Raw genomic sequence first — 19,182 nt, 5'->3', positions numbered from 1 at the left:
GGGGGGGGGTATTAGATTTGTTATTATAATGTCAACAGTGACATTTTCAAGGATTGAATGTAAGCAGTTTTACTATGTTGTTGAATCGGGAATCAAGCGGATTGTAATGAATTCTTATAATTTGTTATCCATATGATGTAAGAGTTTTGTCACTAAAATTGACAAAGGGGGAGATTGTTAGAGCACTGCTCGGTTGAACCCACCAAGTGTTGGTATGTCAAGTTTGGTTGTCATATTTTAGTGAATTAAAACTCATGTTAAGAGTCGCTTGATTATGTACTAGAGTCAACTTCGTATAGGTTAGCTTGAAAGTATTAGGATATGAGACATTACAAGTATTGCGAAGTCTTGAAGATGTGAAGAAGCAAGGAGATACAACTACAACAATCATCCTTCCACTTGAGGTTAGTGATATTTGACTTGAATTGTTTCATTCCCTAACGTATATTTCAAGTCGTGCATATTGAAAACATAACTGTGAAGCATATGTGACCTCTAGATAGACATAGTATTAAGGAACACAATACGATGTTATTGCTTAACCATTAAACTTTGTAGATAAGACATCGCCATAATCATTTGAATGCTATTGTGATTATGTATGGGTATGAGGTGAGGATTTCATCCTAGGGAACAATGTTTACATGTGTTCTAAGGAAGTAAGTTCATAAACTTGTTTGTGGACCGAAAAGGAAATTGCCAGGTGTTATTGGTTTTGTTACTCATTGCATATCTTATGAACAACCAATATGTGTGATAGAGTATAACCTCTCACAACTTTTTGTGTTCTTGGTAGAACTATTCACCAAGGCCTGACTTATGTATTGGTATAAATTTTATTAGTAAAACCGATCTTAAGTAATCACCTGTGGTATGATCGGATTTTGTATGTCTGACCAATTAAAAGGAAAGGGGAACCGATCCTTGTAAGGGGTGCAGTACATCAAAGGGAACCGATCCTTGTATGGGGTGCAACAAGGCTTATAGCAGAAAGGGGAACCGATCCTATGGACATGTGCAACACGTTTTTAGGCAAAAAGGAACCGATCCTAAGGACATGTGCAACACATATAAGTTAGATACCGTATATATATGGGGAACCGATCCTAGTACCTAGTCAACCGAATTTTTGGAAATCTAGTGTGACTATGCACAATACTCACATGGAGGTAGAACCGTAAACCCATGATTGTGATTAAATGTTGGTTTGATCAATCACATATTTCTTGAAAGTCATATGAACCAATTGTAAACTTGTTTGGAAGTGTGGAAAATTGGTTTCAAGGTTGTAAGTGTGAAAGAGAACTTACAAAGTTAAGATGTCGACAAACTTTGAACACGTGCTGTGAATGTTTATTTCTTTAATTGTTCAAAGATATTCCTTAATGGCTAAGGAAAGAGAATCCCAGGATCGAAACATAAGTAAGTTAAGAATCTTTTAGTTAAGGTTATTAATTTCATTTTGTAAGTAAATTACAGAATTAGTAATGTGCATTTACTAATTCGATTTTCCGAGAGATTTCGATCATTATTTTTGGACAGAGCATTTCCAGGAATTATGAAAACCGAATCTGTGCTTTAATGAATATCTTGAGAATATTTTCGTTTTGGAAATTCCTTGGTGTCCAAATTTCATTGTCTATAAATACTCGAAGTTTGCCTTTCTAGCAAACTAATCCTTCGTAACAACATATTTACTCTTTTATTGTTGTTACTGGTGTAGACGCCTATTCGGAGAGGAGAGTAACCTAATTAGGAGAAATCTGTTACGGCCGCTCAGTTTAAAATCTTCTTTGGGATTGAGAAGCTCTAGCGTGTACCGTTGGTGGGAAACTAGATAATTGCGATTTATCTTTTGTTTTCGATTGATTTTATTGACTAATGGTGGTTGAAATCTGATTGCACCTAGTTTGTTGATTCTTGAGAATCTTCTCTTCTGATATAAATGTTACTCAAACTAGTTCAGAGTTTCGACAGGTATCTTTAGACTGTTGTTAGTTCTAAATACGATCTTGTGATAATCCATTGTTAACAGACTCCGTTCTGTGCGTTATTGATCACAAGAGATTCAAGTGATTGTGTGCAGGTTTTTATTGAAGATTTAAGAAGATTTGAAGAAAAAGAAGATATTGAAGATCTGACTTGGGTTTTATAATCTTTGGTTTGCACAATACTTGTTTCGGTAAAAGAGTATCCAATTAATAATCGGTTTATCCCTATGGTAGGATTGATTAATTGAGTAGATCGGCATCAAAACGATTCTTCGGATTAAAGGTGTTGTTGGCTTAATCTTAAACGATTACCTTTGGGTGATTGAACATAAGATAGATCTAAGGACCCAACGAAGGAGTTTATGTTGAGATAAACGGAAGAGCCTTTGTCCGACTCATATCACTTGGTTGAATAGAGGTTATACCAAACAGATTTGTTGTTCCTTTACTTTTTGGAATACGAACCAAATAAATTGTTCCAAGTACGTGAATTATTTATAAGTTGGAGGAGTGGGAATACAGAAGGAACTAGGTGAACTATAGGGTTAGTTACTTGGTCTCAACTGTACAAAGTGTAATTTTGTGTAGTGGCTTAATCCTGAGAGTATTCAATTATGGATTAGGTCCCGGGGTTTTTATGCATTTGCGGTTTCCTCGTTAACAAAATCTTGCTGTGTCGTTTACTTTTATATTCCGCATTATAATTGTTTTATTATAATTAAAGTAAATACACAAATGTTAATTCCTGTTTACTTGATAAGCAATCCTATTGTGTTTGACTAAGTACAAACCTTTGTATCAAGTAAACATAATTCGTTGTTGTATTGTCTCGATCTCGTATCCATAGACGATCACACGAAGTGTGAACCGATTAGTTGTATTATCTCGACTCAGTCCATAGCCAATCACTTTTGGAGAAATGACTTATAGGTAGGAAAAGTTTTAGCTTGAGGTATATTCGGGTATCCTCTCCTTTTCAATTTCTACATGCCATAAAGAAGAATCTGATTTCACTCGGAACTTTAGAAGCTAAGAGCTATAAAATAGTCGCTGAAAATGGTGTTCTAAAGGTGATCTCTGGATCGTTGGTAATCATGAAGGGCACACGTCATCATTATTTTTATTACTTGATTGGGAGTACAACAACATGGGATGTTTCTATTTCTGAACACATCGAGAGTGCATCTACAGAGAAGAAGAAGCTATGGCACATGAGACTTGCACATCCAAGTGAGAAGTCGTTGCATAGGTTGATTCAATAAGACTTGTTGAAAGGTGCTATTGCCTGCAAGTTAGAATTTTTTGAACATTGTGTTAAGGGCAAGAAAACAAGAACAAGCTTTGGCACAACTATCCACAATACTAGTAGACTATGTTCACTCAAATGTTTGGGTTCCTTCCAAGAATGCATCATTGGGAGGGAAACATTGGTTTGTGTCGTTCATTGATGATTATTATAGGTGCGTATGGGTGTACACCATGAGGCATAAGGATGAAGTCCTAGAAATCTTTGTGAGGTGGAAAAAGGCAGCTGAGACTCAAACTGGCAGAAAGATCAAAGTACTGCGTTGGGACAATGATGCAGAGTACAAGAGTGATCCGTTCTTGCAAGTATGTCAGGATGAGGGGATAGATAGGCACTTCACAGTTAAGAAGACACCACAACAGAATGGGGTAGCTGAACGCATGAATCATACTTTGCTGGAGAAGGTACGATGTATGTTATCTAATGATGGATTAGGTAAGGCGTTTTGGGATGAGGCAGTTACGTATGCATGCTTCCTCATTAATAGGTTGCCATCAGATGCATTAAAAGGTAAAACTCATATGGAGAAGTGGTTTGGTAAACCGGCTTATGATTATGACTCAATTCATATCTTTGGTTGTCCTGCGTGGTATCATGTTAGTGAAAACAAGCTTGATAGCCGTGCTGTAAAAGGAATCTTTGTGGGTATGAAGAGTGGAGTAAAATGGTTCAAGATTTGGAATCCAGTTGAGAAGAAGATAGTCATGAGTAGAGATGTCACATTTGATGAGATGTCCATGGTAAAGTCTTGGGTTCTCGACAGTTGGAGAACAAAAGCACTAGTACTAATGAGCCTTTGCAGCAGGTGGAGATTGATGAAACTCCACCAATTCCAGTTAAGTCTGTATCTGTTCAGAATACTTCTGAAGACATTGGGTCTGCAAGAGAGGTAACTACTGAAGTTCCAAATGATAGTGACACTATTGAGGAATAGGAAAAAAGAGTCGACAGAAGATACAGAAGCTACGGTCACGGAGACCATAGAAACCAACAAACCGAGAAGATCAACCAGGAAGCCTGGTTGGATGAATGATTACATTGCTTATGCATTACCAGTTGTTGAAGATGGTACTCCTACTTCCCATTTAGAAGTTGTACGTAGTGCACAGTGTAAAGAATGGGAAGGTGCAATGCAGGATGAGATGGAGTCTCTTTACAAGAATGGCACATGGATTCTTATGAAGCTTCCGAACTGTAAGAAGGCCATAGGGTGCAAGTGGGTATATTCTAAGAAAGAAGGATCTTCGGTGAATCAAGTACGCTACAAGGAAAGGTTAGTTGCAAAAGGTTATGCACAAAGAGAAGGGATTGACTACAATGAGGTGTTCTCTCCGGTGGTAAAAAACTCATCAATCCGTATTTTGTTGGCCTTGGTAGCACAATATGATTTAGACCTAGTTCAGCTAGATGTTAAGACAACATTCTTACATGGTGATCTAGAAGAGGAGATCTATATGACTCAGCCGAGTGGGTTTAAGGTTGCTGGAAAAGAAGATTGTGTATGTAAATTGAAGAGATCGTTGGAAGGGATGAATCAGTCTCCAAGACAATAGTACAAGCGATTTGACGAGTTTATGATAGGCCAAACATACACAAGAAGTCACTATGACCATTGTGTATACTTTAAGAAGCTACGTGATGGGTCTTTCATATATTTGCTCTTGTATATCGATGATATGCTGATAGCATCGAATAACAAGAAAGAGATTGATAATTTGAAGCACAAGTTGTCATCTGAGTTTGAGATGAAAGATCTGGGAGAATCTAAGAAGATTCTTGGTATGGAGATTCAACGTAACAGAGAGAAGGGTAAGATTTGTTTGTCTCAAAAGGCATATTTGAAGAAAGTGTTAAAGAATTTTGGTGTCTACGAAGGAACTAAATCTGTACGTACTCCCCTTGATGCTCATTTTAAGTTGAATGCATGTATGTCTCCCACTACTGCAGAAGAGAGAAAGTATATGGCTCAAGTCTCATATGCTGAGGTTGTTGGTAGCTTGATGTATACGATGGTATGTACAAGGACGGACATTTCACATGCTGTTAGTATGGTCAGCCGTTATATGCATTGTCCCGGTAAGGAACATTGGCAAGCTGTGAAATGGATTTTGAGGTATCTTTGCGGTACGGTTGATGTTGGCTTGGAGTTTGTGAAGGATAGCAGTAACAATCAGTTGTGTGTTGGGTATGTGGATTCTGACTATGCTGGTGATTTGGACAAGAGACGTTCAACTACATGGTATGTATTTACCGTAGCAGGGGCACTAGTAAGTTGGAGATCAATCTTGCAGTCTACTGTGACGCTTTCAACTACGGAGGCGGAGTATATGGCAGTGACTGAAGCATTTAAGGAGGCTATATGGTTACAAGGTTTGCTAGATGACTTAGGAGTTGTGCAAGACTAACTGCTTGTGCATTGTGATAGTCTAAGTGCAATTTATTTGGCTAAGAATCAAGTGCATCATGCTAGAACCAAACATATAGACGTACGATTTCACTTTGTGAGAGAAATTCTTGAATAAGAAGACATTATACTTGTGAAGATCGATACCAAAGACAATCCAGCTGATATGTTGACTAAAGTAGTATCTGGGATCAAGTTTCGACATTGTTCGAAATTGATCCACATCCTTCCGGTTTGGTAAAAGGCCCTGTTGAGGTAAAGGTTCTTAGGAAACTGGTGGAGGTCTTCTAGCAAGGCCATTTGGGAGAACTACGGTCGGGTTTGATTCCTATTGAGGATACATAGGAAGCCAGTGATGGTTAAATCGACGTTGGAAGATGTAGATGATTTTATCTATTGATCGTCTCATGCATGAATGCATGATCCGAAGTGGAGAATTGTTGGTAGGATGGTCAAGGACTAGATTAGGAAATCTAGTTGGTTTTGGAAACCAATTGCTAGTGTCCTAAGTATATCAACTTAAGAGGTTTGTCTCTTAGAGTTAAGTTAGGAAACCCTATACTTGTAGGAAAGTAATCCTTATTAAGGAATGTGTCCATCCCTATTGATATGTATAAATAGCCATAAAGAGAACTAGAGAAAACACACCAGAACTAAGTAAAAAGTTCTCTTCTTCTCTGCTTAGGCTTTGTATATTCCAACCTATGCGGTGATATATAAAATTGCTTATTCCTTCCCGAGGATTCAACCTCGTTAAATACTTGTTCTTCGTGTGTGTGTGATTGTGTTCTTGGCGATATTGAGATACCTCGTAGTAGTGCAAACCTAACGCTTTGGCGCAACAAAAATAAGTGATGGGTTTTCTTAGTTTTTTCTTTTTGTGATCTTCTTCTTCATCACTACGGAGAATAAGAAGAGAGAAAGAAGAATAATAGGGTTTTTTTATGATCATCATCCTCATCATGATTTATGAATGAAAAGAGAAGGAGAAGACAATAGATTTAGTTTTTTTTTGTATATGATCATCATCTTCATCATGATTTATGAATGAAAGAGAAGGAGAAGATAATAAATTTAATTTTATAATTCATGGAGGATATTTTATCCACTACAAAAAATAGTTTGATACAGGGTTTTGTTGATTACTATTTTATAACCCGATTTTATCATCTTATGAGCCCTCAAAACCCGATGTTTAGAGCCCTATAATAGGTTTCTACATTTAAAGTCACGAGGAAAATTATAAACCTCGTGACCATTTTGGATTGTTAAGCAATTATTGGGTCATTGCCTAAACTTAAAGTCATGAAATAGATGTTGGTCACAGTGCATACTTGAGTCACAAATTAAATACTGGATCACTATGTAGATTTGTCCCATTAAGCAAATGTCAATTCACTGCGGCTCAAAAGTCTAGTTTTAGGCCACACTACAAATCTTAAGATAAAATTCTTTTTTTATCATTATTATTTTTGCCCAAATCATGGAGGCATATTTTGTATAGATTTTGGGTGGATTACAATTAAAATCTAGGTGACAAACAAATTTAAGGCCACGAGATAAATTATAAACCTCGTAACCATTTTGGATTATTAAGCAATTGTTGGGTCATTGCTTAAATTTGAAGTTATGTAGTAGATCTTGGTCACAATGTCATTTTGAATCACAAGACAATGTCATTTGAAGTTATGTAGTAGATCATGATACAGATTTCAAAAAACTGAAATTTGAACCATAAGGTACACACAAGAAGCCCATTTCGGTTCACATAATTCTTTTTCTTTAATTGAAAAAGAGGTTTCCCTCATAATATTGATAAGAATGGACCATACACACTCTAAGGAGAGATTTGGGTACTGAATACTGATTTTAGATGATGCAACAAATGCTCGGTCAAAATGACAGGGTTTAGATCATAATGTACGTTTTGAATCACATGTTACTATGTGACGCATGACGACCAACTAAAACAATATGATATTTCCAACATATAAGTCTTCAGTGCAAAAGCACCCCCATACCTTAAACATAGTAAATCTTTACCACACTAGTACGCAGTAACGCATTAAATTGACTAGCCAGCTCCTGGTCCAGGGTGTAGACATCTTTTGCCCTTGTTTTCAGACGCTTGTCTATAATATCGTACAACATTGGTTGGTTTTCTTTGCCTGCTTGTAGAATAGCTGTATCCGAAATCCATGGCCATGTAAACAAGAGTAGAGCCTCATCAACAACAAATAAACCAAAGTCAGAGCATAGAGAGTCCAAACCCTATACTATGCATGCCAAGCTTATTAGCTGCAAAATGATGCCGATGTGTAAATTATGGTTGTAGCATAGTCTATAAACCCACCTGAGATGCTGCACTAAGATCTGAACTCTTCTCAACTAAGCTGTCCAGCTTCTCTCCCCTTTCAAGCACGCTGTCAATGGTCTTATGCTGTTTTTAAGACGCACAGTTAACACATGAAATGGGAATTTATACCTCATGAAAGATAGGAATGTACTTGGAGCCCATATATAGCAAGATACTTACAAGGATGATTTTTGTTTCGTCTAATTCCCTCTGAATTTTCAGCAACTTATCAGCCTCAGCAGGATCCTGAAGGGACATGTAAGTAAACCTTACTGGTTACTTCCTCTAACAATGAAACTAGAACTCCCAAAACAAAGTGTCTCGCATGATACTACGTAAACCTTTTTTAGCTGCAATTGGTTCGGCAGTAGAGCTCATTCACTGGAGAAGTGAATTAGAGCAAAAATATACCTGAAATTTGGTTAATGAATCATTTAAAAACTGCCACGGTACAGTTGCATCTGCCTGTGCATTCTTCCAAGTATCCCCAAATATTTTGTGATATTCATCTAGTACCTGCCCAACATTTTTTGTTTTAGCACACATACAGGACCCAAGAACGGACTCACAAGACTGCGCTAAAAACATAACCCAACCTACATTTAAAACAAGAATGGAAAAGCAACAAGATGGAGTATAGGTAGGCCGGTAAGGTACCTTGTTGAGAAGAGAGAAAGCGCTGCGGACAGGGTAGTGATCGTCCATGAAACCAACAGCACACAAACCATTTTGATTGTAAGAGTGCACCTTGTATTCTGCCCATAAATCACATGGTCAATATACTTGCTCAAAAACCAAAACAAAGAATACGAATAATTGATGAACAATGACAAGTTTTCATTTACCTTCGTGCTGGATGGATTGGCGTTGAGCAGGGGAAGTACGTTTCGCAACAGTGCGTCCAAAGAAGACGATGAATTCTTTAACACCGTTCCTCTGGAAATAACCAAACTGGCTTACATCTGATGCATTAGCTAGTATTATCGGATCCGTCTCTGTTGATGACTCTGTATTACTATTATTACACTTGAAAACCAGAAGAGCTGTGATCTTCATTTTACTTCTTTCTACTATTTGGTTTAAGAGTATTGGTCAACTTAGTGATTTTAGAGAAAGAGATTTCTATCTTTTTTTCCTTCTTCTAAAACCAAGGAATGTGAGTGGGAGGATGCCCAATTCCAAAGTAATTCTTCTGCAGAATATGATTCCCACTCCACCAGGGAAAGTGGCAACTACCCCATCTTTTCTCAAATTTCTACCTTTTCAGAACACCAGAAAAGAAAAGCTAACATTTTTAATGTGATGATGGGCCAAAAAATGTAATGATGGGACAAAAAATCTTCTGTATAATGCCTCACGTTAATTCGATACTCCCCTTCATGAGTAAATGTACACATAACAACAAGATTACCATCACTTGGGTTATGTTTAGGGGTCCATTCCAGGCTAGTAGTGACAGGCCAATAGTTACTGGCTTACTGCCGAAGGCCAATTATGTAAAGAACATAAAGATTAGAAAACGCAATGTAATAACAATAAGCATCAGTGTGACAACAATAAGCATTAATGTACAATCATGAGGCAGCAGGACGTAAACTAATAACACACATACACAAAAAGGAGAGGGAATACATTGTGGTTGGAATTTTTCTATTCAAACGAAGAAAAGAACTTCCATTTCTGCAGGTTTTTGGGATGGGGAAATCTCTACGGTTGTTGTTTGCATACTGCACGACCCTTCAAGAGATGACGCTAGACAAATAGAAGGATAATAATACAAAAACGTTTCTTGCCTTAACTTAGTGCTCTACTCTTAGCCTCCTTCCAAACATATAAAGTAAACTCAGATGCTGCAGTTCCGTATTTGGTTAGTATTTATCTCATTCATCCCCTAAAGCCAGCTCCAACGCGTAGTCATCTCTTTCCTGAATAGTAAAGACGAACTTAAAGCCATCAATAAAAAATTTCGAGACTATTACTGAGTTTTTAAGTTGGCATTCACCTGATAAACTCCAATACAATTTTGAAATACAAAAAACAAGTATCCCGTTTGAAAGTATATGTGCTTGACGGAAATTAACAATAGGGACGTGGAAATTCAATCTAGTATGCATGCACTACATATGAATACATTGATGTGCTTAGGATTTACTTACAACTGGTCCTCTGGCGAAATATCTTCCAAATTGGAGCCAATACACCTGCACCATACAGAAGATCCCCATGTTTACATTAAACTAAATTCATAGCATTCAAAAGACTTGGACACATTCAAAACATTCCAAACGAAATTCAGAAAAAAGAGAAACAGTACATTTTATGTACTCTTATTCTGACACAGTAGACATGAATAAAATTGATTATTCCAGATAACATTACCTCGTCTTCGTCCTGGGTTTCAACTTCTATGTCAGAGGACGGAAATCCCACGCAGAGCAAAGCATAACCCTGCATTGGGTGGAACACGCAACACATAGATGAAATTGATATGCTATACAATCACATTTCAACACTCAACTTTCAGCATTCATCAATTGAAGTACGGGAAAGCATAGGAAATCAGTGATCTTAATATTGTTACTAAGATAGAGAGACATACAAATTTTAATTGTGTTAACAAAGTCGTTACGTGTCTACATCAACATGGATACTACTTGTAACTAGCTACAAAATACAGAAACATAACTAGTTATAACCTGATCTTTGAGTTCAGCTGAAATGCCAAGGGCCTCAGGCTGTCTTAATTCTCCCGATTTAATCCGAACTGCACAACTCGTGCAGCAACCTACAATTCATAAAAGCCACACACAAAATTCTAGTCATTACTTATTGATTCCAATTATTACTCAGATTACTAAATGTTACATGAACTGATAATGATTATTGAATTGAACTAGTAGGCCAGAATTACCATGTCTACAAGCAAATGGCAAAGAAATATTCTGAGCCTCAGCAGTATGCAATATATATTGATCCTGCAAGCCACAAAATTTAATATTAGGATTTTCCGTGGTTTATTAACAGCAAAATCGCGAATTGCCCAAACAATGTGGAACTATTAGTTCAGTTAGTACCTCGGGAACGAAGAACTCGTGAACAACACCTCGCTCCCTATCATGAACTGTGACTTTGTGAAGCTGAGAAGTATTAGTTCCACTACTACTACGACCTAGGTCAAATTCGTCGAGATCTTCTCTTGCTGTTGCCACTGCTCTGATTCTGGTGGTACTGTTCTTTTTAGTCTTGTGCATGTTTGATGGAATTGCTAAATGACTACTGTTTCGAATGAAATCATTGCTTGATGATGATGCTGATGACCACTTGTGATAATAGTTGAAATTACTACAAGGGATTCGAAGATCCATCGCCATTTTATCTTTCTCGTTTCTCACTAAAATGAAGAAGAAGAAGAAGAAGAAGAAGAAGAAGAAGAAGGAAGAAAGGATTTTATGTGTGTCCAGAATCCAGATTAGTAAAGCTATCCACAACAACACCACTGCGGACAGGAGTGAGTAGAACCACTTGTTATAGTTCTGACCCGAACCATCAAGTAGGAACCAAAGCATCACATTCTTTTTTTTTTTTTCCTGTGTCCAACAATAATGTGTACCACATACTATCTCCGTATCTTTCACTTTTCCAGAAACGGAGAGAGTATTTTGCAACAGCAAAAATGTAACTCACATGCTAGCATGTTACAAAAAGAACAGACAAGCTCGGTGTAGCAACAAGGATGAACCTAGGCCTGCTATTTGGTGCCATGAACAATGCAAATAAGGAGACAAGTATTTGGGGGTATCATGTCAGATTTTAGAGCGTTCCCAGAGCTGCAAATCTCTTTCAAGTTTTAACCCCTAATAGAGATCACTTCGAAGAAACATCAAACTCAACAAATTACAATTGTATTAATATTATTCTGTTACAGAACATAGAATTCCAATACCATAATAAAGAAACCCATATTTCCATTTAAATAAATTGATAAAAATATAAGCCAGTGCTACATGACTTCTTTGCTTATATGCACAATCGTTACTGTTAGACCCGTCTTAATAAGATTACATTGTCATTGCAGCTTCGTGTGTTTTTTGCAAATACCAACAGCCTTCTGCGTTGAGTACTACTTTGTCTTCATCCAAGAATGATTCAATACCTGAGCTGCAGTTAGCCGCTTTGCAGGATCTTTGCAGAGAATTCGAGTGACCAGATCTTTAGCTGACGGAGATATATTGTCCCAGAGATGAGGAGGATTGAACTGTAATTCACTATCCCTGACCAACTTTAGGGTCGCCATATTGTTCTCACCCACAAATGGTAGAGTCCCGCTAAGAAGTACATAGAGAACAACACCCGCACTCCACACATCCACTGCCTGGTTGTAGGAGGGTTTCCTTTTGACTATTATCTCAGGAGCCATGTAATATCTGGTCCCAGACGTATCGTGAAGCTCTTCTCCCGGTCGAATATATGTCGCAAATCCGAAATCCTCCAATTTAATATCTGGACATTCATCTTTTGTGGTCAAGAAAATATTTTCTGGTTTAATATCTCTATGTACAATTCCTGAATCGTGACAAAGCATGATAACTTTCATTAGTTTCTTGAAAAGAATCTTAGTGTTGCTCTCTGTGAACCTCTGCTTGTTTACTCGTGTATGAAGATCACCACCACGACAATACTCCATTACTATACAAACATGCTTTTCATCTTCATAAACTTTTTTTAAACCCACAACTTTCGGAAACGTTTTTAACGAATTCATGGTCTCAATCTCAAGCTTGACGGAATCAGCCACATATTCAGAACTTGTTTTATCAATGCACTTGCACGCTACATATTCACGGGTAGTTCTATCCTTACACAGATAAACAGCACATCCTGAACTACAATCACCTATTTATTTGACGACTTTATATTCTTTTCTTATAACAGAAGCAGCAGAATAACCAACAGAAGCAGCAGCACCCATTGTTAAGAACCCAAGCAGACGACCTCTCTTCGCTTGTCTTCTCTTTTTTTGTACCCCTCACTGATCTCTATATCTCTCTACTTTACTGCATTCTAATCGAAACACTTTATGACCTCCCTCGTCCTCTATTTATAGGACTACTGCTACATCCGAATAGGAAATCGATTACCAATAAACAGGAAGTCAACCAGAACACAAATTTAGGACTTCCCATGTAAAGTTACTAGAGTTTTCAACAGGGCCCGTAGAGGGTCCACTAATAAGCCCAGTTATCTATACGATGGCCACTGGATTTGGCCTCACCCATAGGCCATATCCAATCTATTAATGACGGATTCCAAATTTGGAACCGGGATCCATTCTAACATGAAATCTTCCCCTTAAAGGCCTTGACAAACTAAGCTTTCACGTTAAACGGTAATGAAATCCTCATTTTTTATTGATCAAAATTGGCCTTTTCCAATGTATAAGCTATGTTGAGGACATTTGGCACAACTTTATTGGTTGGGATATTAAAAATCGGGTTACACTTTGTTTACATCAAGTATTTAACCGTCCGTCAGTAACACCGTCAATAAAAAAGAAGGTGGAAAACACTTATATGAGAGTTTTAATTTAATTAATTTCCTTACACCGTGTTTACACCAAATACTTAACTGTACGTTAGTAACACCGTCTAAGATGGACAATACTTCCGTCAAACCACAGAAACAAATTCCAATACAAATTTTTTTTCACATACAAATCCTAACTCAATTTGATGGAAAAGGAAAACTTAACTTGCCGTGTTTAGAATTTCATGGAAATCTAAACTCTATTTGGAAGTCAAGTACATAATATATTAGTACTCTTATTTTTCCAAATTAATACATAAAGGGAAAAGAACCCACATATTTCACTCATATTTTTTGCGAAAATAAAAGGAATAAATAAATAAATTTTTTTCTCCCACCTATTTAATGCATTCGCGTCGCTGTAAAAAGGCATCGTCACGGGACGGGGCGAAGCTCCACGCGCACTAAATTAAAAATGAATCGCTCCGGGCACAAATCTAGGCATGTGTTAAAAAAATAAAATAATGAACAACCGTCAAATCGATCGGCATATGTTAATGTTTATTCTGATGACAGAGAGTATATATTATTATTGCTGGTGATTACTATATGAGCCATATGGAAGGATAGGTGCACTAATGTCACTACCATAAACAGAATGTTAATAATGATTCTAATAATCTTGTCGGTCTATATGTGCAACATCAAACCTGGGAACCCCCAGACATAGACCGTATCAAAATTAACATGGATGCATCTTTTTTTAAAGCAAATTTAATAAAGGTATGGGACTAATAACTAAAGATCTTGCAGGCCAATGCTATGGATTCAAATGAAGGTATTTCAATGAAGGAATGAATCAAGATCAAGAGATTGAGCAATTGGGATGTCTTGCTTTGCATGAAGGTGTAGAGTGGGAAATCTCGAAGAATTTTGAGAAAGATATTTTTGAGTCAGATAGTGAAGTCCTTGTTAAATCAATAAATGAGGAAACTTCCTAGTTAAATGCCTTGACAAAATAATCCCTCACATTAAACGGTTATGAAAACCCTCGCTTATTTGATTTCCCTGGTTCTCCAACTCCTTGAATTCTTCGTTATTTCAAGTTGTCAATGATTTTGAGCGTGTTCAACTCAGCATCGTTGTTGTTGAAGATCTACAGCGATAACTACTTTGAAAACAAATTTTCTCAATCGTCGTTATACAGAAACATAATATTTTTATCTTCTCCAAAGTTCAATTGTATCACAACTTCGAAGTAATACTACAGTGATATGTTTCTCCTCCTTAGTCAATACTTACATTTTTTGCATAATAAGTGAAACCTATAAATGTTGATTCACTCCCCTTACATAATGATCTGTAAACTTTATGTATGTAGTGCGAAACTAATAATTAATTCTCCTCCTTTTTGTCAATAAAAATTGGCAAAGGTACGAAAATAATGGGATCGTAATGAATTCTAACAAAAGATACTTCAAGACCAAAAAATTACATATCAACTTTAATTTAGATGATATCACAGAGTATGAAATACTTAGTGTCTCATCTAGGAGATTTAAGATACAAGCATCCCCTACATATTCCACATCTACTCTTCTCACAAAGATATAGCAATTAAGCACAAGTTCAAAAAGAACTCTCCCCCATTTGATGTCATTCCCAGGAGAACAACATGAGTGACCTTACTTTAATAAAATAAGGATTTTGTCGGACATTAAAAAATCACATGGATTTGTATCCTAAAGATCGACATAAATTAATCTCAATGCCAGCTACGAACAAGGAGACAATTTAATCGATATGACTCAACATAAGGAAATCTTACGGAGTGGATAATGCAGTAATTATACAGGAGTGTGACCACGAGTAGATCAATACTGCGAAAACTCACAAAGCTTATTCTATTTTTAGTTCATGAAACTTAATAGGTTTAACTTTTGTGCATATATGAGATATCAGTTCAATTCTTAAAAAGTAAATGACACATATATCTTATAAGAATTTGCAATACATATAACCAATAGAGATTAAATACTGCAAGTTCATCTTCCAAAAACTTTAGAGTTTAAATAAATAAATCTAAAAACATGCAAGATGAAAATAGTTGGAAATAGCTTGTGTACTCACAATATTTGCTATACCAAACTTTAGTTATCCTTTTTGAATACAAGAATAAATTCTCATAAGAAGTTTCCTAGTAAATAGAAGAAAACAAAATAAGTTAGATTTTCCATACTTTTCATTGGTATTGAGACCCTTGAATTTGTCATCAACTGTATTCACGATCTCTTCATAGAAAATATCCTCGTTGAGAAGATCACGTACGAAAGATTTTATGAGAACAAATTCATCAGAAACCTTTTTCAACTCAGTTAGTAACATGTCTAGACCTTTTAGGGTATCAACCAGTTCCAGCTTTGCTTCCTCAAATTGTTTAAAAAAATCATAAACAACATTAGCAGAGATCATCTCCAATCAACAACTTCATGATCATAGGCGAAATAGCAATTCACACCAGGAGGATCTTCAGATGGTTCAACAACTTTTTCATCTGCCAGAGTTCTCTTCTTTCCTCTTGTTTCAATACCACCGCAAAAGTTAATAGCTTCTTCCATTGGATGAGAATTTCTCAACACGAGTTAGGTTATATAAACAAGTTTTTAAAAAGGTATTCACTGGGTAGAGAGTCGGTTCATGACCTTTCCTAGAAAATATGGTTTTTTGGAACCTCGAAAAGATGGGTAATTTCTTAAGGTATGCGAACACATTTTTTTTTAGAGAGCACAAAATAATTTTCAATACTGCAATTTTCTACCTTTCTCTATGATATATAAGTTCCTTCTTGAACATAAACATATTCTTAGCTCAATAAAAAGTATGTTTATAGCACAAGAACATAAATTTTCATGAAAGGAAATTATCATTTAAATGCTTGTCTTTTCTGGAGCCTAGCTCAACATGAAATTATAGCACTCTTATCAGATTCGAATTGATATAGAAATACGTAAAGGTTGCAATATGAAAAAGATTATAGCTCATCACTCAAAGCACTATTTGAGACAAATAGTACACCTATTTCACAAAAATTCCTTATCCAGGAGGATTTTTATGGATAAGGTTCCAAGACTTGTGACTAAGTTGCCCACATGTGAGTTGCACACTCACTAGAGGAATGATGTTGTTTCATCCTCGGGACAATAGTCTAAGGTTTCCATCCAAGCTTTGGTTTTCTCACAATAATACTTGTTGGGTCACATGGACGTACGATGACCATGCCCAAGACATTTGTAACATACCAGTGAATCTTTTTTCTATTTGAACCTTTTTCTCCATATTCTTAATTGATCGACCTTTATGAGTTTTCCCTTTTCTTTGTCTAAGAGTTTTATTCAATTGGTGGATAAACAGTGACAGAGTACGATTAATGATATTCTCATCGTTTTCGTCAATTAATTGAGGACTTAGAGATTTATCGTTAACAATTCTACCCACGTTTGAGATGTAACGACTGTCTTTTTTACTAAGTTCTAGATCAAAGATCTTCAACTTTCCAACCAAGGTATTTATGGAAAGTGTTAAAAGGTTATTTACTTCCATGATGGCATGTTTCTTAGACTCATATCTTTCCGGTAAAGATAGGAGAATTTTCATCACAGTATCCTTTTCAGGAATAGTCTTACCTAACGCATAACATACATTAAAAATTTCAGACACTTTGCGATTAAAATCATCAAACGAATCTGTTAGAGCATTGCTCGGTCGAACTCACAATATGTAGTTGTCAAAACTATATCTTGATTTATAGTCTACAATTAATTGAGTCTGGGATTAGAATAGAAGATGTAGTTGAGAAACGGATATCACGGCAGTCATCATTGCGTTCTACCGTTTGAAGGCGAAGATCAACCAAATATTTTGGAGAACTTCTTCAATAAAAGGTAAGTGAAGACTAAACCACCTATATCTCAAGTTATGTTCATCTTTCTATCTATGAGACGATGTCGCATAACTAATTAGACTATCATAAGCATATCAAGAATTGCGAATCAAGTTTATCTTGATAATAAATTCTCGAAATATATGACTAAGCTTAATGAACATTTGTTCATACTTGATGAATTTCGGTTAAGAATAATTTATTGTTCTTAATCAAAATCGTGATTCAAGAATTATCATTCAAAAATAGCCTAGAACAGTGATATGTACCATTGATGTTATTTGGGAATGTTTTGAATCGATTTACAGAGAAATATAGAACTACTGTAAATTCAGATATAAGACAGTATACATACCAGTTTTATAAACTGGGAAAATTGTTACAAGTCTGAAGCCGTATATATACTCAGTACACGTAACAAAGTAGCTATATGTCGATAAACAGATTTTTTGGTACGCATATTTGTGCACACACCTTAAAAAGTCTGTAAACTCGTGAACCCCGATAGGTACGCAAACCAGTACGCGTACTAGAAAAGAACTGTTGGTCCTTGAACCGGTTTCGTCTCCATACCGGTACACACGTACCAGAAAAGTTCGTGAACTCCGAAAATGGTTATTGTCTTAAGGTATCCATACCAGTACACAAACTGGAAAAGTTCGGTGAAATCCATAACTCGGTCATGCCATAAGGTATACATACCGATACACATACTTTGACTTAACTGTTCACAAACAAGTTAAGTATTTATACCTTGTACATCTACTTACCATGTCGATTAAATTCATATGCACATAAGATTATTTCCCCGAGATAATTAGCATTTGAATAATCTCTAAAAGAACTATAGACATATTTGATCACTTAACAGTGACTCAATTAAAAGTCTTAAGTGTTTATGAAAATGCTCAAGCTTATAGTTCAGTTGGCTAGTTTCGGCTAACCATTCATGAACGTTTTCTTTGTACACGGTTCGCCTACGGTTCTTCCTAACCAGAGTGTATATCTTGTTATGTTAATCAGATTCAGAGATTCATTTAACGGTGGATATTTTTTGCTTGGTTCGAAAGCTATCTTAGCTTAACCCTAAAGTAACCTATGCTTTGAAATTTTGTAAAAGGGGAACCTCAAAAAAATGGGATCTTTGAATCCCGACACACTTTTTTGTGTGTCTAGTTGTAAAACTAGAGTCGTGCTCTTCCAGTCTTCCTTAAAAACCCTTCTAGGGTTTAGCAACTACAAAGACTTCATGGGGATTCATGAATCCAGGTCCAGTTATCTTTGATAACTTGTGTATCTTGATCTTGTTCGATTGTGGAGTTACTCACTTGAATAAGATAGATAGAAATCATCAAAGTTCTTTTCTTTTCAGACTTTGTTGATTCCACAAATTTAATATTTGTGAGGTGAATAATAATCTAGGACGCTCTTCGGGAAGCATAAGTCCGGATTTTGAGGTTGGGTAGACTTTGTATATTGCTATCGATTTCCAATCTCACCTTGATCTACGATCAAAAATAAAATCACACATATATGCTTATCTATGGGAGGCAGATTGGTTTAAAGTCTTAATTGAGTTGAATCAACTCTTAGTTGGTGTGACGTCATTTAAGAGAATCATTCGCTCAGAGTCCTGCTGGGATTCAAGAGGCGTAAGGAGCG

The 19,182-nt window shown here is 36.3% G+C and overlaps 3 protein-coding genes across 4 annotated transcripts in view; all 3 read right to left on the bottom strand.

The window, feature by feature from the left end:
* Positions 1-7,458: 7,458 nt before the first annotated feature.
* Positions 7,459-9,264, bottom strand: LOC113334878 (VAMP-like protein YKT61). Of its 2 annotated transcripts, none has more exons than XM_026581101.1 (6): positions 8,903-9,264; positions 8,715-8,812; positions 8,469-8,573; positions 8,238-8,303; positions 8,055-8,141; positions 7,459-7,924 (listed from the first exon to the last, which is right to left on the bottom strand). In XM_026581101.1, the coding sequence occupies exons 1-6, from the start codon at positions 9,111-9,113 to the stop codon at positions 7,724-7,726; spliced, it is 768 nt and encodes a 255-aa protein (XP_026436886.1). In that variant the 5' UTR covers positions 9,114-9,264; the 3' UTR covers positions 7,459-7,723. The 2 variants fall into 2 exon arrangements, with proteins under 2 accessions (XP_026436886.1, XP_026436887.1); XM_026581102.1 differs by having other exon boundaries at positions 7,459-7,884; positions 8,903-9,232.
* Positions 9,265-9,569: 305 nt separating this feature from the next.
* Positions 9,570-11,521, bottom strand: LOC113334444 (ferredoxin C 2, chloroplastic-like). The gene is made up of 6 exons (XM_026580696.1): positions 11,132-11,521; positions 10,969-11,032; positions 10,754-10,842; positions 10,437-10,505; positions 10,214-10,258; positions 9,570-9,982 (listed from the first exon to the last, which is right to left on the bottom strand). The coding sequence occupies exons 1-6, from the start codon at positions 11,426-11,428 to the stop codon at positions 9,938-9,940; spliced, it is 609 nt and encodes a 202-aa protein (XP_026436481.1). The 5' UTR covers positions 11,429-11,521; the 3' UTR covers positions 9,570-9,937.
* A 656-nt stretch (positions 11,522-12,177) lies between these two features.
* LOC113334599 (calcium-dependent protein kinase 14-like) overlaps positions 12,178-19,182 on the bottom strand; it is a 53,818-nt gene continuing 46,813 nt past the window's right edge. Inside the window, exon 3 of the mRNA XM_026580816.1 lies at positions 12,178-12,887. Within this exon, the coding sequence (XP_026436601.1) occupies positions 12,178-12,887 (710 nt within the window). The remainder of the gene's footprint in view (positions 12,888-19,182) is intronic.

The sequence above is a fragment of the Papaver somniferum genome, unplaced genomic scaffold (genome assembly GCF_003573695.1).
Source record: "Papaver somniferum cultivar HN1 unplaced genomic scaffold, ASM357369v1 unplaced-scaffold_137, whole genome shotgun sequence".
NCBI lineage: Eukaryota > Viridiplantae > Streptophyta > Magnoliopsida > Ranunculales > Papaveraceae > Papaver > Papaver somniferum.
This window is presented reverse-complemented; position numbering and strand designations above follow the sequence as displayed.